The sequence below is a fragment of the Grus americana genome, chromosome 2 (assembly GCF_028858705.1).
Source record: "Grus americana isolate bGruAme1 chromosome 2, bGruAme1.mat, whole genome shotgun sequence".
NCBI lineage: Eukaryota > Metazoa > Chordata > Aves > Gruiformes > Gruidae > Grus > Grus americana.
In genome coordinates, this window is record NC_072853.1 from 67,996,191 (window position 1) to 68,021,844 (window position 25,654).

At 37.9% G+C, this 25,654-nt stretch overlaps 1 protein-coding gene across 1 annotated transcript in view; it reads right to left on the bottom strand.

Moving 5' to 3' along the window:
- The window catches only part of GABBR2 (gamma-aminobutyric acid type B receptor subunit 2), a 488,838-nt gene that overhangs the window by 40,373 nt on the left and 422,811 nt on the right, over positions 1-25,654 (bottom strand). Inside the window, exon 14 of the mRNA XM_054817640.1 lies at positions 614-724. Coding sequence (XP_054673615.1) covers positions 614-724 — 111 coding nt within the window. The remainder of the gene's footprint in view (positions 1-613; positions 725-25,654) is intronic.

A 25,654-nucleotide genomic window follows, 5' to 3' on the forward strand; every position in this document is an offset into this window, starting at 1 on the left:
TGTCAAAATCAGATGTTTTTAAAACCTTGAGGCTTAGGAGCTTTTAATCACAAATAGTCACCTTTACAGGTGGTGGGGTTTGTTTGTTTGTTTTTTGTTTTTGTTTTTAAACTAACAAGCTTCAGGATTCCTGGTTCCTGATGTCCATTTTTGTAACTAAATCTTTTTCATGGAGATGGGCTTCCGTGACAAAAAGGGTTATTTTGATTCAGGCTCCAAATTCATCTTGCTTCTCCTGTCATTGTTCCAAAAGGACATTTGCAACTTAGAGGCAAACATCTAGAATAAACTAGTTGCACCTTTTTGGAGAACCTAAAGGAATTCAGATGATCAGGCTTCTTTATTTACAAAGTTGTCTCATTCATAGACCCATCTTTTCACTATTGAATTTCTTGGTTTGTGGTATAGCTATAGTATTTGGCTTAAGTGCTATTAGTGTCTTATTTATTTCACCTATTACCACCTAATGAACTTTAGAACAGGTCCAGTTATAAAAGATGTATTCGAGGAAGTTTTAACTCACTCCCAGCCATCAGGAAAGCAAATATAATTCAGTACATGCCAATCACTAAATAGCTTGAAGTCAGTGTCGTGCAGAACAAGCGATGCTTACCATCAGCAGCCCTTTATAGGCGTAGACAATCCCAAGCCAAATTGTCATGTGAGTGTTTTCACAGTGTTCCAAGATTGGTCGGATGGAAATATCTCTGCCAGCAGGGTCCGGCTACAAAAATAAAAGGTGAAATATTTGGATTCAGATTTCATTTGTATTCACACCTCAGAGGTACTTAAATGTCTTCTCAGTAGATTGAGGATGTGTAGAATACAGAGTTGACAACTTTAAAGTAACTGGTGACGACCCATGAGCCTGCAAAGGAATACAGTGAAAAGCAAAGATCTGAAGAAAACAACTGCGTGACAGCTACCACCAGATGAGGTCACCTCTACTGCAAACCAGAAAGGAAAAGTCTGGAGTCACTCCGTCTTTAACAGTGTCAGTCACATTTATCAGCTTTAGGACATCTAATTTTTCTACAAGGCAAACAGCTTGAATGCACAGGCATGAAAATAAATGTGCTTGAAGCCATCCCTTCTTTCACCTGCAGTTCTTGTGTCACTGGCAAATGGCTGATAAACAATGTATGAAACACTGCTGTGTTTCAGGTGTTTTTTCACTGACAACCATGAACTAAATCAAAGACCATTTACTATGGAAACTACATCAGTAGCTTATAAGGGAGTATAAATCATCAAATATCTGGAAAAAACGTCCTTTAGAGCAAGTGAACATCTATGCAAAATTTAATACTGCTGGAAGCTTTGTAGCTTTCCATTTATTTTGGAAAGGAGATTGTATAAAAGTGCAGAATCAAGAGGACTTGCAGACTACCAGGACTGTTTGTGTGAGGGAGAAGTTAAAATTAAGACTCAGAGAAACTTGTGAGAACAACCCCCAATCTCACTCGTCTTTTTTTTTTTTTTTTTTTTTTTACAACAGGTAACACAAAGAGCAAACGGGTACTAGCTACTATGCTGTCTACAATTATATATTAGGGTATGGTCCAACTGCTTTTTAATGGTGTACACTGTATAAGAACACAAGGTGCCTCTCGTATGTGATTCTAAGAGATCCTGTTTTAGTTAGGTACTGCAGAATACTCCTGTTGGCTATTCTGAGCTGTGTGTACTTACAGTCTGTTTTGCTTTACAGAATACACTGAAACACTGAAAGCTATTTTTCCTTTCTACATTGAAACACTGGATCTGAACTTCGGCTAAACTAAGATCAACCCAGACATAACTTTCTGTACCTCATAGTCCCAGGGCTTTGCAATTTCCCCTTTCCCCGTGCAATTTCCCATGTGTAAAATGTCTCATGCAGAAGAATAATGATTATAATATGAGCTAAGGAAAAATCACATTGTCAGCAACCGAAACATAGAATTATGTGTGTGAGGACTTTAGAGAGACCTGAATAATTTCCTAAAGCTTATTCTAGCTGCCTCAGATGCTGGTATGAATTTTACTATGGATTTCAGTGATCACAGCATTAATCTACAGCTCAGTTTCTTCCATCAGTCTTTTTGAATGTGAGGCATTGCCCCGACCTCATACACTGTAAAAAGATAATGTAACAAAGAAAGAGGTAGACAAAAAATACCCAAACAACCTTGTGCTATGCGCTGCATAGTCAAAGGATTCATAATTTTCTTTGCAAATCCTGCAGTAGGCAAGACATGAATCACAGAATCACAGAATGGTAGGGGTTGGAAGGAACTTCTGCAGATCATCTAGTCCAACTGCAATGCCTGAGCCTGCTATAAAGGGGTTTTTTTTTCTGTCTTTGAGTTACAGTATACCAACAGTTGCATCCCTCATGGTCTGGAATTATGCAAGTTACATAAAATGTAAGCTTGTGGTCATCAGAATGTCTTTTTTTTTTTTTCCTTCACACTGGGGAGTCAGCACAGAACTGTCTTTTCATTTCCCTAGCTCTACATTCCTTTTGCCCTATATCCCCCCTATTTCAGTTTCATACTTTTGTGAACCAAGAAATTTTATAAATAATGTACACTTCCACTTGCTGCAGTGGACCATGTCATGTGGTTTGTTTCCCTCGTCCCTGGATTGAAACCTCCACTCACGCTTAAACTGAAGGATTCCACCACTTCTAACCATCTCCGAGTAATTGGAACTATTCCTTATTCCAAAGAATATTACCGAAATGCAAACTCTTACTTAGCCAGTGGCAGATTCTATTTTCATTTTCACTATGTGGTTATTCTCTAATGCAAATTTGCTTCAGCATTGGAGAGCGTATGTCCATTCATTACTCAAAACTGAGACCTGGGTAGAAAAATGATGAAATGGACTTCTTTTCAAATACTATTAGAGAGAAAGAAGTCGCATAATTTCCTTGGTAGGAAGATTGTCAAATGGTATAAGGCAATGACAATTTAAAAAATATGTTAATTAAATAAATCAGTGTATTCAGATTTCCTATGTAAGATAAGAAAGTCTCGTGAAGTGCTCTAGGGGGAGCAGGAAAAGAGAGAATACTGATTGCAACATCAGCAAAAGTGTACATGGGGCAGCGCTTCTTTCCAAGCACCTCCCAGATCTGCAAGGTAGTAGTATTTGAAACAAAATTTTACTGAGGTCTTGTGCATTTGGACTTAAGCGTTGGCAGGTAGTAATTTTACAGTGAACTGATTTTGCTGATTACTTATCGCTACTGCAAAATGACATTCCTGTTTTACTGCTTTTAATTTGCCATTCTGTTTCTTCCCTGATTTTGCATGAATTAACTAATCATAGCAAAAAGCTGGGTTAAAAAAACAGGATATTTTCTGATGTCAAAAGAATTTTTAAAAACTCTACAATTACAGCTGAATGGAGCACTTCACTGACCTCTCTAATCATCCACCATTTGTGCACTTTGTTACTGCTTTAAAGAGGATGACAACATAAATGCTACCAGTGATTATATATGTACTGGAAATTTGCCCTTTCCTTTTATAGAAAACAATCTAAATGCCCTTCAGATGTCATTCTCAAAAGCCTGAAGACCTCCTGTCTTCTGATTAGGCTGAAGCTTTCCTACCTCTTCTGAAACCTAATAAGGTTTCTGACATTGACATCAATTTCTGGAGTGTTTTCAGCAGTTGAACGTAAACAGTTTAATCTGTTCACCTCATACAAGAGTTGTGTATCATCACCACTAAAGTGCTTGTTTTACATCAGATCTGCTAGGTCTAGAAAGCAACCCAAACCAGTAAACAGATTACCTACAGAATGTTTATATCCCCTTTCTGTGCACGTTCAAATTATTATTAGTCACTTCTGTAGTTTTGTTGCCTTTTCATTTTCTTCGCTCTTCAGCCTGCTGATGGGCTGGCTGGTCCTCGTCGCAACAGGTGAATGACGACTTAGGTGGGTGCTGCTAGAGGGAGGAGTGAAGCTAAAAACCACCTGAAACCAGCGGGGAAATTTGCAGGAGAGACCTGGGCAGGGGCAATGACAGAGACTGCTGAGTGCCTCCCGCCTTCCTGCACCTCCTCGAAATAACGGAGCAGCAACGAGGCTCTTGTTTCCTTCGCGCAACTACGGATCGTGGTACAAAACCACAGGCTTGGTTTAAGCTGCTTTCCAGAGCGGCTCGTGTTAGGGAAGCAGAAAGGCAGTGCTGCAAGTGCAAGTGCTCTTTTCTTTGAACAATTTTCTCCAATTCCACTAAGGCTCTAGCTCCGTTTGAGTAACCAAACGTACGCAGTGTAATGGACATCTTTCCTAGTCTCAGGCTAAGGTGTGGGAAGATGGGGCAACCCACCCTGAGGCACCTGTGCCTTCTGGGCATGATGATATTTGATCCATATAAAGACAGCTCTTATCTCCTTTTTTTTTTTCATCTGTAGCTACAGTTTCTTAGTGGCTTATACTAGCCAAATTCCCCTTGGAAAAGACCCCACACAGTATATTTGTATGACGATTAATGTATCATTGACCTATTTTGTGTCTTTATTGCCATTACTTCTCTGTAGCTCCACATAGGTCTTAAAAGGAGGAAGGGTCTACGTTCCACGAGGCATTTCATCCAGCAAATGTCTGTGAAGAACAGACTGGGCCACCACGCAGTATCCAAAAGTCCTTGACCTTCCTAGGGTACTTCTTCTATGTGGTCACCTCTTCAGGTCCTGTTGATGGTACAGCAGATGTTCCTTACTTACAGAGTTGTGGTGGTGCTGTGTGACACAGCTCATGGCTGGGCAACCTCAGAAAGCTTTCTAAGAAACTTTGCAGCGGATTTCCAGTGCGACATTTTGCCACTTCTGCAGCTGCAGTTTCATCAGTGAGAAAATCAGAACATTAGGCCTCGGTCTTTCCCAAAGATGGATGTGAAACATAAGGTAAAGAGTTGCAGCTTCTGATTACTATGTTTAAAATAAACTGTGCGGTTCCCATAGTATGGGAAAAAACAGGATCATACTCTTCTGTCACATTGTTAAACTGGTCTTCATATACCATCCCACTCTCTGCTTTATCTTCCCTTTAAATGGCTTCCATCTAACTGGCATAATGACTGTATACTATCGCTAGTCTGCAGCATGAATTAGACATCTCTGGCATGTTTAATTTGGCACATTTAACAGTCATATGGAGCTGAAATGTGATTTGTTATCTGAAAATCCAGACTTTGCTAAATTAGAAGATGAGCCTTACTTCTTTTTAAATTCACTTCTTTTTTTTTTTTTTTTTTCCCAAGGATAATTATAGTTTATACTATAAAGTCTGTAAGAAATTAAATTTACTTGCACGTTGTAACAGGCCCTCCTCTGTGCTAAACTGCATATGGAAAGGTGTTCCGCAAAAGGATTTAAACAGTTTTAGCATGCAGTGTATTGTAGCCAAGCTCTCAATTACTGATGAAAAGAGAAAGAGAAGGATCAGAGGCTGTCTTCTTTATTTGAGGGTATTTTTAGAGAAAAACAACTGTGATATGAAAAAGAGATTTGCCAGGAAATGGATCCCTTTTGTTTCATATATTTTTTACTTTGTGTAGGCATACTTTCCATGAATGTAAAATAGCAAATGCAATACTAAACTGGGGTAGCTCATTTGGAATATCTTCCAATTAAAAATTTGGTAAGCAACCTAGAATAAAAGCTTGTTTGTCTTTGTTCATATCTGCGCTGGGGTTCAGATACATTACAAATCACATTGTATGATATGTAGTAGCTCAAACTGTTACTGGATTCTTGCAGTGCAGTGACCAATTTAATTTCTCTTCAAGATTAATTGAGAAGTTCAGTCATTTCTGTAACAGTCTAATGATCCAGGACAGTGATTGATTTGAAGACTGTTTCTTCATGTATTTTTCTTTGATTCAGAGTCATGGGACAATTTGATCATGGAACAGAAAATCAGCTTTTAATAGGTGAGCACAGTATTGTTTCATATAGTAAGGGCTGTTTTCCAGTATAGGAATGCAGGATTCTGTTACCGGAAGCAGGCTTTCCACTAAATAACTATCCTTACACCTGGCTGCTCCATGACTCCTGCAAGAGAAATGACAAACATAAACCTTCTGACCTCCGGAGAAGGTGAGGACAAGGTTCTGAGCAACTACAACGTCCAGTGCATCCAGGGTGCATACTTGATACTCTCTCATGCAGACCTCAAGGAGAAAATTATTTTGGACTTGAATGTAGATTTTTTTTTTTCCAAAATGTTTAAATAATGTTATTTATATCTGTAAAAACATTTACTGTTGAGAACTATGAAAACACAACTGCAGCAAGATAGCATGCTCTATCAGTTCCCATCTGAATCGAAAACCTTTTCATTAGGATCAAAAGTTTAGGAATGTTACTTTTTAAATTTTTTTTCCCATAATCTGAGGTGGAAGACAACATTTTATTTCATGAAATAGTTACAACTGTTGCAGTCCCTAATCTGTGGGTGCACTTACTTTGAACTGGAACAATGAATTAACACTCATGGCACTATCAGAAAGGGAGCTGTTAGCTCATCATATGAAGGTTAAGCAAATCGCCTAGGAAATCTGAGAGGAATTCAGTCTATTGAGCCTTACTTCTCTGAGTTAGAAAAAGCATCTTTCTTTCTGATAACTACAATGATCAATATAAAAATTCTCACTCCACTTTTTATTGGTCCAGAGATAGAAGCAGTTTTCTACAGTAAAGTTCTAATTAGAAATTAGAATCAGTAATTTCTAAAATTTTATTTCTAATTCTTAATTAGAAATTTACTGGAAAAATGTTGAAGAAAACTTTCTCCATTTAACCTTTTTTTGTTTGGAAAAGGATCAATTTAAATCAATTTAATGACTTGAAATTACATTTAAAATCAGTTTTGCAATTCTTTACGATGTCCCCCTGCAAATTTATTTAAAACAAAAATGTGTGATTTTTAGATTGTGACTAACTTTTAAAACAGTATTTATTTATATTAATTACACAGATTAAAAATAAATTACTGGCATTTCAAATGGATGCAAACTAAAAAAAAAAATAAAATTGGCTCTGTGTTTTGTGAAAGTTTTAGAAACCTTAAGGTTATCTTAGTTTGTAACAGAGAAGATTGCAGACACTTCAAATAAATACATTAATGAATGAGGCTGAGGATGGCTCTTGACCATTTCCAGCGGTTCCACAGTGGTGATGAGAACTGCAGCGATGCAGCACAGCAGTATTATTCTAAACTATAACCCCACCGCTTAGGCTGAGGTGGGAACTGCGCGGGACAGCAGTCAGCCTCGGGCCCAAAACGTCCCTTCTTCCCAAACCCACGAGAGGAGTGGCTCGGTGGAGTCCTCCAGAGGAGGATTTGCACGGAGCTGTGGTATGAAGTGTTTCGGGACGCAAGGTTTCTCACGTAGATCTGAACACACACCCCCTGCCCCTGTGACGTGAAGTAAAGGATACCTGTAGGTTATCCAGGGAGACTACAGGGTATTTTCTGCTTCGTTCATTTTCTTGTTATACTGCAATTCAGCTCCCCATCCCACCTCAGTCAATTAATCGGACTCAGGCATTATCTGGCTTCACAAAAACTTCAAAAAATTAAACTCTTCCAACAGTTCAGAAGAAATCCTGTTTACATTGTAACTCCTAAAACCCCCCCCTTCATTCCAAGTGGTATTTTAGCATAGCATACGTATGGGACAGTAAGAGTAATTCTGTAATGGCTGACTCTCTAGAAATCCTCGCACAATGAAATGACATTTTCTGGAATACCAACATGTATATCCCTACTTTTTTATCTGGTCACTTTTTTTTTTTTTTTAATTTGTTTTTCTAAAATGTAAAAAAGATGTACCACATAAGCCAAGGAAAAAAGTACTAACAATTTTTGGGGCTTCAAGGGTATTACTGCAGTTATTTTACATCACTCAGCTTGCTACAAATACAGGTCTCATTTTACAAGTGGATGGGAGTGAAGACAGACAGACAGACAGAAAAAAAAGAACACGTTAGAGATAACCGCTGTAATTCTACTACCCCAAAACAATAAGGTCTGGTAATACAGTCACAGTGATAGTCACCCTGTAATATCTTTAAAACAAACCTACTTTCTAGCTCCCCATCTGTCTCTTGTACAAATAATTCCACAAAGCAGTAAGCACACATAGTGTAAGTTAGTGTGATTGAAAGATGACAAAATGCCAGAAAAGCTATTTATAGACTCTTGTATTGTGAATGTGTCCATACATTTACTTGTAAAGAAAATCTCTCGGCAGTGTTATTTATAACATCACTTTACTTAATGATTTTTATTTTGCTGTTGTGGTGCTTCATTTTTATTTAAATGAAACTGGTTTTTGAGACCCAAAATGTTCCCAGAGATTTCCTGGTATTTTTATTAATATCATCCCCTAATCCAAGCAGTTTCATTTATTTGCATTAGCGTGAAATACAAAATAATAGATTAGGCTGAATAAAGAAACCCCTGTGATCCCTGCAAACAAATGCAGACTAGCAATGAAATGGAAAAGGTAAAATTCTCTTGTATCATGGAGTGTTTCAAACAACTGTGACTAAGTCTTCCCACTCTGCACTCAGCGATCTCTTCAGCAGAAATTTTACATCACATTATTCCCTCGGAGAATGTTGCCCCAATTACATATCTAGGGACTGGATAATGAAACGTTTCTGCATAGGTGCATGGAGGCTGCGGGATAAGTGTCACAAAGACTTAATAAAGCATTCTCAGCAGTCGAACACGTGTTTTTCTTTGCAAGGAGGGCAAAAGGCCAAGATACGCAAGAGAGGCAGGTTAGAGGAATGAAGACCTTTGTCATTACCCAGGCTCTCCTGCACTGCACAGATTCTTCTGGAAATGTGCACTTCTTGGTGTCGGTTCACAAATAGAGGAAGAATATTTTCCCCTCCTTTCCTGTGAAGCTGCCCAGAATCGTGGCTGACAAGCTGGACATGCAGTTTCTTCTCGGGTTTTTTTTTTTTTTTTTCCCCTTTCCTAACTAGATTTCCTGCTACACTGGAGGCCACACCAGCCATTCTCCTTGGTGGCTGGAGCAATTCAATACCTCCTTGCTCATGCTAATGGAAACAGACAGCGTTAACGTGGAAGTACGGCAAAGAACAGCAGAGCAAATATGCAGAGGACAGCCATGGACCAACTGTTAGGGTGGCCCCAGCAGGAACCAAGGTAGGGGCTCTCTTTGCAGATAATTTTCTAGCGGGTAGGCTTTGAGTTGTAAGCAAGGCTATGACTTATCGTTCTTTCTGTGGCACTTAGAGAAACAGGATTTAGCACTTTTCCTGTAAATAAGCCAGAGTTGCACCCGACAGCTCACAGAACCTTATCATTGGTTGCTCCTCCCAACAAGAAAATCTCTCAGGTCCTCAATTGTGCCCAGCTATTTGGGCCAAGGAGGGCAACAATCTCACTTCTATAATCGTCTTATATTTTCTGTTTAGTGCTATAATTCCTTTGATTTATGGATTCTGACAATATTTCTTACTATGCCTATTTGCATTGCAGTGACAATAACAAATGGACACTGTCTTCATGCAGAAAGTGAAAAATCCATTCCCTAAGAGGATTTAAAAACATACATAGGAGGTGTGGGAGAAGAGAGAAGCATAAAGTAGGGTTGTATGACATTTTCAGAGGCAAATATCAGTGGAGACCACTGTCCCCCTGTGCAGGCACTGACAAATGAGTAGTTTCTGGGCTGTAGCAAATAAAAAGGATTATTTCTCAACATGAAGGACATTTTAATTTCCTCATCTATTCTTTTATACTCTCCAAAACAGTTAGATTATGGTCCATCAACCCACTACTGGAGGATTTTGTTGCTACTTTTATGACCGCACTAACACATAATTAAGTGGAGGTCTTTCCTTTGTTTTCAAAAATTTTGAGCAAATCTTTAATTTGTAAATGCTAAGACTAGCTAAATAAGTATGTTTTCATAATTACATCACAATAGTTGTAGCAGAAGCACCTACATCTCCTCCAAAGTCTAGTTCTAGAAGTAGGTGATTCAACCTACCCATCACAAAAGTTGCTCTGTGTAAAATCAACTCCTAATTTCTTGTTGACGGTCAAATGTAAGGTGCATCTTAATATAGGGAAGTACATGAAAATATTTGTCTCTCATAAGAATTTTGAAGATTTCAATTTTTTTTCTCCCACCTTGCGACACTAATAATGTCTCAGAAACATTTTTTACATGCCATGATCCAAAAACTGAATGGATGAATAAATAAATAAAGGTCAGGTCAACAGAAATATTTTTAATACTTCAAAAGATTTAATTTGCTTTTGACCTTTTAAAACCGTTAACCTTATTTTATATAACCTAACTCCATTTTGAAAAGAAAGGTCATTTTGAATTAAAAAGAGATTTTCTTTAGTTAACAAAGGTCAACAAGAACATTTTAGCACTTTCCTACCAAAATAATTCTGCATGGGGAAACTCACTGAGACTGCCTTTTTCTTACAAGTATATAAATCTAATGACTACTTAATGTTTTCTGAGAAAAATATCTCAATACTTAAATTAAAGAATATCATCAGCAATAAGATCGTAATTACCTGGTCTTGACAGATTAATTTTGAAGAGTCACACTTGATAGTATAGCTGATCCTACATTAGAGCAGAGTGACACCAATGAATGAACCACACATCTTGAAAACTTTTACTGCCATAATTATGCCAGAAAAACCTACAGACTGGAGGTGAGTACAGGTGAATGAATGTACACGAAGTATGCCTTCATCTTTGGTAGAGTCCTACTTCGGCTGTGAAAGATATAGCCCTTGGCTACTAAACTTACTCTTGGAATCTTAAACTGATTCCTCCCCTGCCTTAAAGAAGGAATCTGAAATGAGGCTTAGGATTCTATAGTTATATTGGCATTACAGTTAAATGAGACCGTTTTGATAATTTTCTCATCTTCAGCAAAACACAGGATGTAGATTTCCCTTGCATTAACTCCAGTTTGAAATAAAACATCTCTTCTAGAAAAGAAAACATTCAGTGACGATGAACCTATATAACTGCTGCTGAGTCAATTCTGTAGACCGCAAAAGAAATTTGCCCTCATTTTGCTCCTTATTTCTAAAATGAATTTACTGTCAGGTTCCCTTAGATCTTACTATGTTTTCTCTACTGAATTGAAAGGCTCTGTAATGAATTTTTGTTCCTATGTTGGTATTTACAGATTTTGGCCCAGTAAACCCTTAATGTTGTCCTTGATAAGCTAAATATTGAGCTCCTAGTGTTTTTCACTATGGACATGTTTTATCTTTCTTTAACAAGTCTTATTGCTCTTCATTGAACCATTGGACCAGTATGTTTCCTGAGTTCTGAAGAGTGGAATGTAGCACACTATGCTGGTCATGGTTGCCCTGGAGCCATATCCAGGATTAATACCACCATAACACCCAAGGTCAAGTTAGACCAAAGTGTATATATGAAACCGCAAATGCCATAAAATCTCTCAATTTCTGTTTTCTCTATTCTAAATGAATAGAGAGAGGTTAAGATATTTTAAAAGCTATAGAAAGGAAAATAGATAATCTTGAAATCTTATTCACCAAGTATTTCTCCTGATTTCATAGGAATAGTTGACTTAAGTAAGAACCAATAATAGTTGCACTAAGCTACCTTGAAAGTTACATGCCCGCAAAACACAAAAAGAATAGCAGTTACGGAGATTTTTGATTTTTCCATTACGTCTTTCTTCTACAAACAGCTCTTTCAGTGTTGTCACTTCTATTGACGTTATTCAGAGCAAAGCAGGTAGTCATGGGAATTTTTTATTTCTCTCAGTTCAGTAAAACTTTTATGCAACATTTTTCTTAAATAATTTATCTTCTTTCAGCATCTGTCAGACCAGATTTCATTTAACACAAGTCTACCACACACTTTAAATGTTGCAGGTCCTTTGCTCTGGTATAAAACAGAAGAATTTTCAGTTGATAAGAAAGCAAGCCAACGTGAAACAAAACCTAGCAACCATAAACCCCATTTTATATTTCCATAGAATTGTTTTTACATTGTTAAGCTCCATATCATATAGTTGCTTTTTTTGGCTTTTGAAGCACATGTTCGATATATATGTAGTATAAGCAGATAATTCTGAACCTATTCTACCTTGCAATTCCTACATCTTCTGGATAAAAGTAGTACATTTGCTTATTTATAAGAGTATGTTTCAGTGAATTCTTGTATTAAAAGATCTAGATGAGACAAAATGCTTATTTTCAAACTAAAGAATTATAGGAAGCATTGATCTGTAACCATTCTCTGATGTATTTTTGTATTTTTTTTCTATAAATATACAGTGTATATCTATAGCTGTAATTTTTTTTTCTCTTGTCATGTGAATTTAAGTTGTCTTGGTAGATACTGATGATCCTACCTACAAGCATCTTCCCAGTACAGATGTGTCAGGCATCAGTATAAAAGGATGGTTTCGGGATCCGGTATTGGAAGCAAAGCCTGTAATCTTTACTGCCCTTGAAGAATTCATTGAGGTGGTTATTTCTGAGGTGAAGTGCTTCCATCATCCTCTGAGCCTATCCATCAATCCTTTTTTTTTAAGAGGGTGTACTTAGGAATTTCATCATTCCTCCCATAATTTTTTTAGGAATGCTTATTACATAATTTTATTTTAGCAGGTGAGCATGTGTAATTCTTTAGAGCACCTCTAGAGCTGATATGAAAGTCCTCAAAAACTCTTTCTCAGAACAGCCCCTAACAGCTTACATTTACACCCAAGTTTTCATTTCTGAGATCAAGGCATTGAAAAGAAAGAGTATGTGGATTGGTGCCTTTGTTCATCCATACCGTTTTTCACTGCTCACTGAAAGACAGGCAGAGGACGAGATAAGGACGGGCAGAAAGGCAGTATCAGCACGAGGGCAGGAAGGTTTCAGTTCAGGAAGAGCAGATTGCTGAATGGTGACGGTGTCAGCTAGGTTCGTCTCACTTGCCGTTCACCTCCTTGCCACCTACAGCCACTAGCCTGTCACACATTTCGGGATAAACCTCTTCTGTTTGAGCTACCTCATCAATTATTACACTGCCACCATATCCCCTTTAGGGTAGCAGTGTGACAAGACTTTAGGAGAGGCAGGAGCTGTGACCTTCTGGCACTTTGTACTGGACTGCATACTGCAGTGCTAGAGGACTTCCTTGGAGGACCAACCAAAAAGTGCTGGGTAAGATCAAGCAGCAGCGGTATGGCCCCAGGAATTCTCAATTTTGCTGATGTGCTTTGAGAAGCTAAGGAAAATGAAGAATGTTCTGCTGTAGAGTTCTTAGGTGATCTTCCCCAAAATAAAACTACACTGAGGATCTCTGGAGCAACTATGGCCACAGCCAAATGATCCAGCTTGGCAAGGTTAGACATCTTCGCTCCTCTGCTGGAAGAAATTTTCCTTACCAATGAGAAACTGAACCTTAAGCTTGTGTTCACAACTCATCTGAGACTTGAAAAAGTGTCAGTGGTGACAACTCTTGATCACTTGATTCTCTTTACAGCAGAGCAGACTTTTGGTAAATTAATCAGAAGATGAAATAAGAGTCTCACAAATACCTCAAGGATAAAAATAAACGTTGGCAGAAATGCTGTGATCTCTGATGAAACAAGGAAAATATTGAAACCTTAAGATGACTGAAACACCAGACCATTTTGGTTCAAGAAGACTGTGGGGAAGAAATTAAATGGTTGTGAAAATATTCCCTTTTTCCTGCCAAACTAAGAAGAAAGGGAGGAGGGGGCTAAGGCAGAGAGTGGCCAGGTTCACATGCTCCCCCTAAATAGCATTTCCTTCTGCCACTGTCTGCAGCAGCTAGTGGGGTATGAACTGACTCAGCATCAGTCCCCTACACAGTCCCCTAGTTAATATATATAAACAAAACCCAGAAAATAATTTTTTCCATAACTTGATTAATATTTAAAAATTAATTTTATCTTTTTATGAAAGTTTATAAATATGATTTTTCTTTTTGAAATGTGTTTGTGTAAGTAAATGTGTATTTCCATGGCAACAAGGCCTGATGTTCCCACAATCACCTTGACATTACTTATTGAATGCATCAGGCATTCAATACAACGAATTAAACAACAGCAATTGTTGGTTAGACATGGAAAACCGCTTTCTTAGAAGGTTATTGAAGGCTATGAAATTCACCTCTATAGGAATCAGAAACTGTATTATTGTTTTAGAAACAGGAACTCCTATCGAGGCAAAATACTAGTGCAGTGTTTTGATCTTAACAAAACCCAGTGTCTATTAGCTTGAAGAATATCCATCCAATGTTCCCATCCAGGGAAGAATGGACAGGGAAAGACATACGACAGTTATTTATACACTTGTTTATGGATAAACAAGTGCATCCACCACTGAGCAGTGCTAGGCTATCATCAATGGGGTGAACAAATGTAAAAATTTGAGTAGACTGTGAGTTAGCTAACCCATTACAGCTCCAAGATTTACATATAACATAGAGTGAGTAATTAGCATGGTTTGTTTGCATACAGGTTAGGGATTAGAATATCTATTGTTCATGAAAAATTTTAAAACCACCACCAAAGTAAAGTTGATTCAAAGTACTCACACTATTATTTTCAAGGAAAAATACCCAAACGAATTCTTACCTTAAATTTCAGAATATTAGACTTTTCATGTTTTTACCTGGACTCTTTATCAGAGTTAAAAGTTACATGAACCCATTCCTTACAGACAGTTTATGATAGCCTTCCTCAATTAAATAGTATCATATTTTACAAATAATTCTTTCTGTAGTAATTAGGTCAACATGTGCAATAAAGTATAAGCAAAAATTAATAAGGATATCTGAATATAGCGCTTCAAAAGCAGATAGTCCACATTACCCAATTTGCATGCTAAATTGTACCTTAGTGCTGTATGAGCAAACTGTCACAATCTGGCCCTACGCATTTAAATTTTTATGGCGGCATATTAACTTCTTACTGTTCTTTAAATATTTTTTTTTCCCCCCAAAGAAATAAAGTCTGTGGTATCTCGATTACTGTATCTGCTAATTATGACAAGATGAAAGGTTTTAATTTTCAATGTAGTATATTTAAATAGACTGCTTTCAAGTACTGTGCCAAATATAATAGTCACAATATTCAATTTGGATTGAATCAAGCGACCACGAATCTAAACATTGAGATATGTATTGCTCACACGTGAATCAAATCAAACCTGAGGACAAATGTCGCTTGTGACAAGCAATAACAGCTTCCTCCAATACTCTCTTATCTATACTAGCTGTGTAAATATGTTCTTTTTAATTAAAAAATATATTCTCATAATGCAGATGTTATAATTTCTATTCTCAACACATTTTCACAAATATGACTCCTGATTCCCTCTTTAATAGGCTTTATGTTTGCCAAAATAGTCTCAAAAGAATCCAGTAACATTTAAGTCTATGGTTAAAATCATTTGCCTATGCCACGGGTTATGAAGACACAGCATGTAGCTTACAGACTGAAATCAAATCCACCAGGTACCATCTGGATTTTTTTGTCAGATTGTTTTACTTGGTGGAGAATTTATATAAATATCTACCTGAAATTCCCTGATCAAACACCTGTCTATATGGACATAACAGTATCTTTACCGGTGTCTCCCAGATCAGGATGTGGGGTTATCTGCACATGTGAACGGCTATTTTCAACCCTTAGCATTCCAGCATTATCTAAACGAAACAGTAAAAGATAGATATAATAAATACACAGATGAAGGACATGACTGAATACATTTTTTTTTTTACCATTATCATGCCACTTATTAACAAATGATGAACACTCACATCTGCACAAAATAGCGTTTAAAATGGCAGTAAAAGACAAGCAGGTGCAGGCTGTGTTAGCAGAGGAATTTATTTTGTGCGTACAGACAGTGGCAAACAAACAAGCTATGATGTTATTAAAGCTATCCATTAATGCGACTGTCCAGTGGGGTTAATGCGTCTTTACTAAAGGGTGCAAAAGGGTGTATTTTTCTAGCTCTGCAGATCAGTGCAGTTCAGACTATATTATGGCTTTGGATCCGGTAGCCGTATCTAAAAATCGATTGCTGTAGTTGTTCATTCTTGTCACCCAGCTGCCAAGGCAGGGAGAGTGCCTACTGCAGGCATAATATGCCTTCCCCAAAGTGAATGGGAATTTTATTTTTCACTTTAGTGAAGTTGGGATTACACCTGTGATCTCCTGCGTTTTTCAAGCTTGATGGGGTTTCTACAACTGCAGCTACTTTGAATCACCACCTGTATCACGTCCCGGGCTAGGCACACCTATTCAAACAGAGTCCGGCGGTCTGAATACCCGTCAGTGGATGGAGCACATCAGGCACAGTTCTGGAGCACACCTTCCAATTTAGTTTCACTGAAAATGACACCAGTTCTTGTTTTCTTCTCTGACAACCATTCTAGAAGTGCATTCCCAGATAAAAAAGCTGATGCAAAAGGACACAAAGGTCCTTGGGGAAGGAAGCTATTTCATATCGTAAGTCAAGACTTAGATTAAACTGAATAACTTGTATTATAAAATGTACATGTGTGTATGTGTGTCATATAGTTTCATATGACATTTCTCCATACGGATTTTATTTTTTTTAAAGAGGAAATTGACATTTAAAAAGCTGCAAGCTGAAGATTCAGAGTTTCTCTTTTCATTTGCATTAGAATGCTGAACTATAATTTAACAAGAAGATCAAAACAGAAACCCAAGCCACCTAACAAAAGCTGTCTTTCAAGCATGTAGAGATTCAGAATGTTTCTGTAAGTTGCAGTCTTCAGGCTGATTAGACATTCACCACAACAGCATCACCACAGACAGAAACCTGGAGGGTTTTTTTAGCTATATCCTCACTCTAGATCTGTGTCAAATAGCGATAGCATAGTTTCTTGTACGTTAAGCCTGATCTCTGAGAGTAGCTCCTGTGTACCATAATACAACCCGCTAGTCATTCTTGGTAGCTCCTTAGAGGCGTTGCATCCAACCAGTCATTTTTGATACTGTAATATATGCAGCTACATCTGTGCATGTGCAACAAGTCTAAGACTTACTGAAGATGACCAGGAAAGAAGCCACAATGTGCTATCTTCTCCTTAGTGCATAGAGCTTACACGGTCAACAGTTTGAGTACCTAGTAAAAAGCATGGCCCCCAGGGATTCCTTCTTACGGCTAAATGAATGTCTTGTGAGGTAACTGGCAATTTTTGGAGTATCATGCAAAGTGCATACTTTCAAATCCTCAGCCTACGTGAAATCCACAGTGCATGGAGAATGGGGGTAAGGGAGTGGAATTTAGCCCAGTGTACTTTCCTGTCTTTTTCTCTTTATATCTATGTCTTCTGAAGAACATCTATAGCGCAGTGGACAGACCGTTGGAAGGGAAACACAATATCAGGCTATGCACATATTCCAGCTTCAGGGAACCATGGAATAGCTGAGGTCAGAAGGCACCTCTGGAAGTCATCTCATTCCCTCTGCTCCACACAGGGTCAACTAGAGTCAACCACACACTGTGATTTTCTGTGGTGGTATGCAGGGTCTTTCTAGAAGGGACTCCATATTCAGCTTGTTTGCCCGAAGCTGGCCAAGCTGTAGTGCTGAAGCGAAGACAGGATAGTTGGTGGCACAATTAGCTCAGGCCCAAGTTTTTGGCTTGTCCTGAAGTTTGCATGGAAATACTTTGATATTCAAGTGTGGGCTTTGGTCTGCACTCAAAATGAAGTAGAGATATGCCAGTGGAATATTCCATACGCAGATCCGCAGAAAGAAATCCCATGTCTTCAGCTTAGTGTTAATGTATATGGCTTTTCCCCTAAACATATGTCCCCAATTCCCAAAGTGCTGGCTGTATTGAAAATTTATGCATGCTTTACATTTAATTTAAACATTTCCATAGCAACTGCTAGATTTCAGGATGTTTTACTTTTCTCCTAAGATACAGAATATATTCTTCTCAGAGCAGTTTCCCAGGTTGTGTTTAGCCACATTCATATGATTTTCTACAATTCAATTTTCAATGAAAATTACTACATAATCTACCAGAAGCAAAAGTTTTAACAAATAGATTTTATGACTTCTTCCATCTCACTCTGTGTTTAAACAAGTAGTTCTTCATCAGCTGGAGCTAATGAAGCCTGATTTCTCAGAATCAGTGTTTCTGACTGATAGATGCAGGGGTTTAATAAGGTCCAAGTCCCAACCAACATGTTCTTCACTCTTGGAACAGATCAAAGATGTGTCTCCTGCTCTCTTTCTCTCTCTCTCCCCCTCCCTCTGTGTCTTTTACACAGATGCTCTACTGTCAAGAGGGTCTAGAGGATGAACCTGGTTACCAGGAGCCTGATGTTCAACCAGCGTTCATAATGACATGAAGAGAGGTAAAACAAACATCTGACTGTCTGTATGCTGAGGTCTGCAACAAAATGAAAGGGACTTGAGGTGAGGTATGGTGCACCTAGCAGTAACGAATTGATGACCCATACTCCTGTATGGGTGACCTTAAACCACTTTCAAAACCATCAGAGGTTCAAGTAGGAATAAAAAGTACAATACAGGTGAAAGAGGAAACATAAATATAAAGGAAAACAAGGGAGGTATGGGAAAGATATTTCTTGCAAATTTTCATTTCTTTCTGATCTGCATTTTGCCTTTCCAAATTTCACTTCTGAAAAGGATTTCACAGCTGCAAGCTATTCTTCCTGCCCCTTTCCTGTCACAGTAGCAAACTTTCATCACATCTGATTCCTGTTCCAGGACCACAGCTGGTACAGCAGGCATCTTTTATGCTGGTATACCTCCATGAACAATCATCATAAAGCACAAATCTAATGGAGAGTAGGCGAATGAAGAATTTAAATTTGCCAACAGGTTATGCACACATCACTTTCATTTTGTACAAGCAGTAATGCCTAAGCCAGGTGGTGAACAATCAGGCTTCCTATCCTGTCAGGCAGCAACCTGACGCTTTACTTGCCTGATATGTCACACAAACCTGAGCTGCTATGTAAACAGCAATAAATAACAGAGAAGTGGGTGGCGGCACATTTGCATTTGCAACTTGCACATTTCTTCCAGTCTCATCGCTTTCATCCTAGGAAGCAAGAGAAGCAGTAACGAGAGAGGTACTCTCAGGATCCTGGCAGGCTCCAGGATATAACCATCAAATAAATCAATTAATTTAACCGTAATGTAATTATCTGCTTTAGATGAAGGGTGATTTTAGCTTGCTAAATTCACTTATAAGATCAAACAGTTATCCTAATAAGTTTATACTGTTCTAAAGATGATAGTATTCTCAGTGGCCCTGGTACAACTCTGGTGGCTTGAGTGGAGCTGCTATACACTTACATAAATGAGAGCAGCTTTCAGTCAGGCAGCAAGGATTTGATTTCCAATTAAAAAAATAAGTCTTCAGAAATAAAGCCTACCATTACAATTAAACTGTTGTCAGACTCACAGTGTGTGTGTACCTGTGGCATTGAAATTATGCTAAATTTACGGATAGAAATTTCAATAAAACATTCAAGATTGAAGCCATTTCCTCTGTTTTCCATGCCCAATCTGTTGTAAGTTGCAGTGTCCTTGGGAAGAGGGACTATGGGTGAGGTTCACAGCAAGGACCTAGGATATTAAATGCTACAACCTAAACATCTGCTGTTTATTTTTTTGTAAAAATGGGGTAGTGAGAAGGAACAATGTCAGACAGGGATTCATAAAAATTGAGCACTTGGTTAAAGGGATGTAGTATTCTCAGCTCCTGATCATGCAAACAGAAAAGCCAAGGTATTTTTCCAAGAAATGTTATAAAAGACAGCAGAAAAATTTATAAATGTGCATCCTATATTCCCACAGGTTATTAGAGTAAAGAGACTACTGCTACTGCGATCTCTGTTTTGAGTCCTCTAATGCAGACAGTGTGCTCCAAGGACACAAAGAGAATATCAGATGGAGGAGCACTCAGTCCGTGAACCCTGGCAGAGGTGGAGGAGCCCAGCCGTTCAACAGCAAACAAGGCTTAGGCACTTCTCCCCTAGAAATGGCACTTGGGCATCTGAAAAGCGTAAGAGCTAGGATTTCAGAAGCCTACAGGGAGAAGTGGCAACTATATGGAGGTTGTGAGAAGGTTAATTTGCACTTAGGTGCCTATGAGGCATTCAGGCAATTAAGAATTTAAATTAATTTGGGCTCCTGGCTTTGTATTCCCACATACCTCCTGCAGCACTTGGGCCATCGCCGGCCTTCCGTGAACAATGCACCACCATGCAACAAACAGTACTGCCAACTCACAACCAATGGGTCTGCCGCCACCAGCTCCGTTTTTCCTGCTTCCCTTGCCACTGTGCATCTTCTCCTGTCCAAAGGAGATTCCCCTCCTTAGCACTGAACATTTTCCAGGTAGCTAATTAATTTAATACCCTGCATCCCTGGCATTTGTGGGCACATTCTCTGTTTATGATTTCCTTCCTTTCTGGTGGCGGACGTGAGAACAAACCAGCCAGGTTACTACGAGGCTGAGAAAACCTGGGAAGCAGGAGGGAGGCAGACACATGGCCTGCGCGGTCCGGGGCGGCTCAGCCCGTGGGAGGCTGCGCGACAGGCCATCCTTTACTTGAGGTGTGCGGGAAAGGGAAACAGATGTCTGGGAGAAGGCTGTAACAATAAGACTGCAGAAACGTGGTGATAATTGCCCACTGCAGCCAGAGGTCCCCAAGCCAAACAGAGGCTATTACGTTTAACTTCAAAACTACACGTGTATTCAGCCCATCTGAAACACAGAGTTGTTGGGTTATGATGCTGGCCTCCAATTGTAAAAAAGTCTATCGAGCGTATAATACCCGAGGAGATAAATTGCAACCGAAGCTAATAAACTGTTAGCAACGTATTATTTCAGCTATCCACATATAAACTGGTCAAAAGTCATACTGGGACAAAGTTTAGAGAAGAAATTTCTTTACAAATTAAATGATTGCCTCAAGTAAGACCTAGTTCTGAGTACTGAGAAGAAGGCATGAATTTCAACCAAAAAAAAAATTACTTCAGCTAAAATGAATTTGGACATTATTATTCTGAAACTATAAAGGCTACACAGATGAACAGTAAAATAACCAAAGGTAGTAATTGATTTAATTATTTCAGTTCATGTTTATTTGCAGCTCAGTTCTCAGTCCTAAAGCTAGAAGCAGAAGAGCGTTTTCCCAGTAACTAGACTTGAACCTTAAATAATAATTAAAAGCAATTTCCTTGGAGGAGAATAGATAAGGATACAATGCAAATCCTATTTATAACTATCATGAAAATTCAAACCCATCTCGAACACAGCCATTACAACATGAAGAGCAAATGGGTATATAAACACAGGAATAAATAGCAGGCAATTCTTCTAAATGTGTTAGATGGAGGACATTTTATGAGACTATTCTCACCAAGACCAAAGACCACAAACAGAACAATTAAGGCAGAGAGAACTGTCACAAAGATGCTCAAGGCTGTATTTTCAAAGGAGACAGGAGTGCTCGGTTTCAAGGCTGTGTGTGCATCATTTTGCATCACTAGTACCTGTGGGGCAGACCATCTCTGTAAGCACCTGATCCCTGTGACATCTCACTTCCTCTGCAAAGTGGGAAGAGAGAGCATGAGAGAAAAAGCGACCTCCTCACGTACCCGACACCACGATGTATAGCTGTCAGCTGGAGCATAGGAGATGCAGAAATAAGGAACTTCAAAACCTAATTTGGGGTCATGAATTCTATTAACTGGTGTAAGTACTTGAAAATGGACTCGGTTCTCCGCGTGGCCGAGTGGCAGTGAAGAAAAGGGAGGAAGGAAGGCAGGTAGCCAACAGCAGGGTATGCAGATTAGGAAGGAGGTTGAGAAATGTTGAGATGGTGTACTAGAATACAGAAATCACTGGTCATTGAGTGTCGCTAATCCTCTTCGACTTTTGGTCTAACATTTCATTACATGTGGCACAGAAATCAATCCTGCCAGCTGTTTTGCTAGCTTCAGGAAGGAGAAAAGAAGTTCAAAATGTGGTAGAAGTCAAGGTATATGAAACATTTCATGACAAATCGCTGTATGACTCAGATAACCAAGAAGGTAATAAAATAAAGAGGCATGGTCATCAACACTCTGAAGTACTATCAACAGATCTCTTCATATTTTTTAAATAAAATTATCTCCAGTGCCTGCTTGTGCAGAGTAAACAAATAATTTCTTCTAAATGGGAGCAATGCTGTCATACATTCATATACTACTCACTTTTTGAAAAGATGGTGACAGGAAGATGTATATGTACTATCTACATTGATTTTTTTTTTTAAAAACATCCATTCAATCAACAGTCAGTGCCTTTAATTTGTTTCCTGAAGATGAAGACAGATTCTACAGCTAATCCTGACTTTAAGTCCTTAATATTCTAATCCTTCTCATGCATGGACAACACTTGATTAGAGGTAAATTGCATTTGGTAGAATATGAAACTGCTTAATTATCTGTGTCATCACTCAGCTGGCAAAAAAGAGGAGGAAAACCATGTATTTTCCATAGGAATTTTGTAAGAATGACAAGAATTAACACAGAACCATTTCATAATTCATTTCATTATAAAGTAATAAAAAATAATACCTTTTTAAACCTCCCTATAGAGTGAAGAAATGGTACCCTAAAATAGATGGGGTTTAAAAATAAATATATCTTTTATTAAAATGTTCCCACTCCCAATCCCAACAGCAGAGTACCTCCATTACATCTTGAAGAAAAGAATGATTGCCCCATTTTAGTGGCAAGGAACTGTGAAAGTGAAAGATTAAATGGATTGTCCAAAATCACTGAGATAGTAACTACACTACACTGGAATCCTGAGTTAGTTATCAGACCATTATACCAATCTACGACCCTGGTTATCAATAGCTTTGATTGCATTTTGTACTGAGCATCATAAGATCCAACCTGTATCTTGCTGCAAAACATACTTTCATGGCATAAATGACAATTAATTAATTAATATCAAGGACAAACCTGGTAGGAAATGAAGCTTCAACCTTATACTTTGATACCTAAAATGCTTCTGAGAACTGGGGGAGGGGAAGGAATGACCTAGCCAGAAGTGTCATGACAACATATAAGCAGCACAAACTTCTGCTGTGGTAGCAGAGTTGCTTCATTTACATAAAGAATTGATTTATTGCTGCTAGCATTTAATTTCATTTAAGTGGACTTTAAATAGAACATTACAGAAAAAGTCAGGTCGTCTTTATTGCTGTTGCTGTTTTGAAGTAGTGCTCACCTTTCACAAAGACAAGTGTGAATCTGCGCTTAAAGACATAATTTCTCTCAGTGTTTTTGCATTTTTTAGGATAATGAATATATTTGCACTGCACCACAGCAAAGAGAAAGGAACTGTCACTGTAGATAAGACCAATAGCCCAGTTAGTTGGTACCTTGCTTCCAGAGGTGCTTTGCAAACTGTACAAAACTTGCTAGCTAACCGTATTTCCAGGGAAAAAAAAATAAAATCTTCTCCCAAGCTGCTGGAATTTTTTTCTTCTCCTAAAGAGTGATAAAATCTTTATTACTTCTATAAAGGTTAGACTCTATTATTTTTTTCTACTGCACCTTTCTCTTCTGTATTTCTTACATCAATGAGCTCAACAGGTTAATTATGCATAGTCTGCAAAGTACACGCTTTTATCTTTTAAAAATGTGTTGATAAGATTAAGGATTCTGCTGCCAGTTTGCTTATGTCACATTAGAAAGAGTAAATACTCACACTGATTGGCTGCCTTCATCATTAATTATTTTATATACTGCTATCATATTAGCTCCTATGTCTTTTCTGAGTTTTTAGAAAGCGTCTGAACTAAACTCTTTTATGATTTTTGTTGTCCTCCTATTATTTGAAGTTTCTCTTTCATCTCTCTCTTCTTGTTTTCCTATATTTTCCACTTTCATCACTGTGTGCCACAGACATCTACCATTGTTATCAGCTATAAAATCACTCTTCAAAATGGAAACTCTTACATTACGCTTCTCTTTGCTGGCCTTTCCTCAGTCCTTTCAAATGGTTTCACAACAATTTCAGTTTAACTGAGCTGATTAACTTGTGGTCAGCTGTAAATTTTGCTACCTAAATATTAATGACAACTTTTATATAAACTTGTTAAGTAACTGTGATCTTCATACTGATTTTGAGGCATTTCATTGTTAGAACAAGTCTCTACATTTTTCTATTTATTTCTGACCAATAGATGTATGAAGCCAGCCTTTTCTGAACTATTAGCTGCTTTTCGAACTTTCACTATTAAAATGTAAGGCAATAATTCCACAATGCATTTTTGGTAACAGAGTAATGATTGCCTGGATCACCAGTTTATATAATACATATAATTTTTTTTTTCTCTTGTGATATACTTACCACTTAGTCTCTTGTGATAAGAGAGACAGAAACTGTAAGAAAACCATTTGAAAATGTATGCAATTGCTCAAGTCTGTATACATTCAAATTTTGCTGCTCTTTGTACTTTTCTCAGGTAGTCTTGAGAAGAGAATATTTCGGTATAATATATGTATGCACAAAGTGCTTTAAAGAAAATATAAAGGACATGAACACTTTGCTGGTTTTGTGATGTCTGAAAGGAATGGTAATCTTGTATTCTTTCAAAACACCTAAAAGGTATTTGAAGGCAGGCCATTTCACTTTCTGCTGTACTTGAAAAATGAAACTCCAAGGGTATCCTCATTGACTACCACACATTTTATTTATTAGAATTACATTTCTCTCTAGGCTTCATACTTGAAAGTGGGAGTTTGTCCAACAAAAGTGTTTGAAAGTTTCTGCCTTCTTCATATATGACTATTAGAGCATGTAGGATATACTTAGTTTCTGTTTTTCACAACTGGATATACTGACTCATACATTGTGGCTCTTCTCTTAATTTTCAAAGTAATTATCCCTGAAAAGGCTCATATACCAAAGTTGTCAGCTAAATATTTCTTATATGCCTGAAAAGAATGAGCATCTTTGCAGAAACTCATCATTTGACAATTTGCTGGAGTCTATGCTAGTGTTATATTTCATTGAATATTTCAATTTGGATTTTAATAATTTTGATTCATAGGTGCTAAATTAATGACATGATAAATCCAGGACCAAATTAATCCCTGGCAGAAGCATAGATTTACTACCTTAAAGCAAGTTTCTGTTTATTCACAAGAACAACGTCAAGAACAAGAAGAAACCTTCAGGGAGCACTTTATTGAAATTAACTTCCCTATACTGAGTAGTTAAAGCATACAAAAAAGAGAAGTTACGTTTGGACCTTGTTCTGCAGTCACCACAAATAAACTGCATTTTAAATATGTAACACAACAGAACATGCAATCTGTAAAGACATCTCATATAGTATTTTACCCTGCTGGCTGGGGAAGAAGAGAAAACTATGACAGCCACAGCAAATTGTCTTGAAGAGTCCTTTCAGACTAAGCAGAAACAATTCCACTTAACATGAACCTTAGCTCTAAATAAAATTCAAATAAATCCATAAAAAGCTCCAGAAATCTTACAAAAAAATAATATAAGCTTTTAAAAATATTTAGCTTTTTTA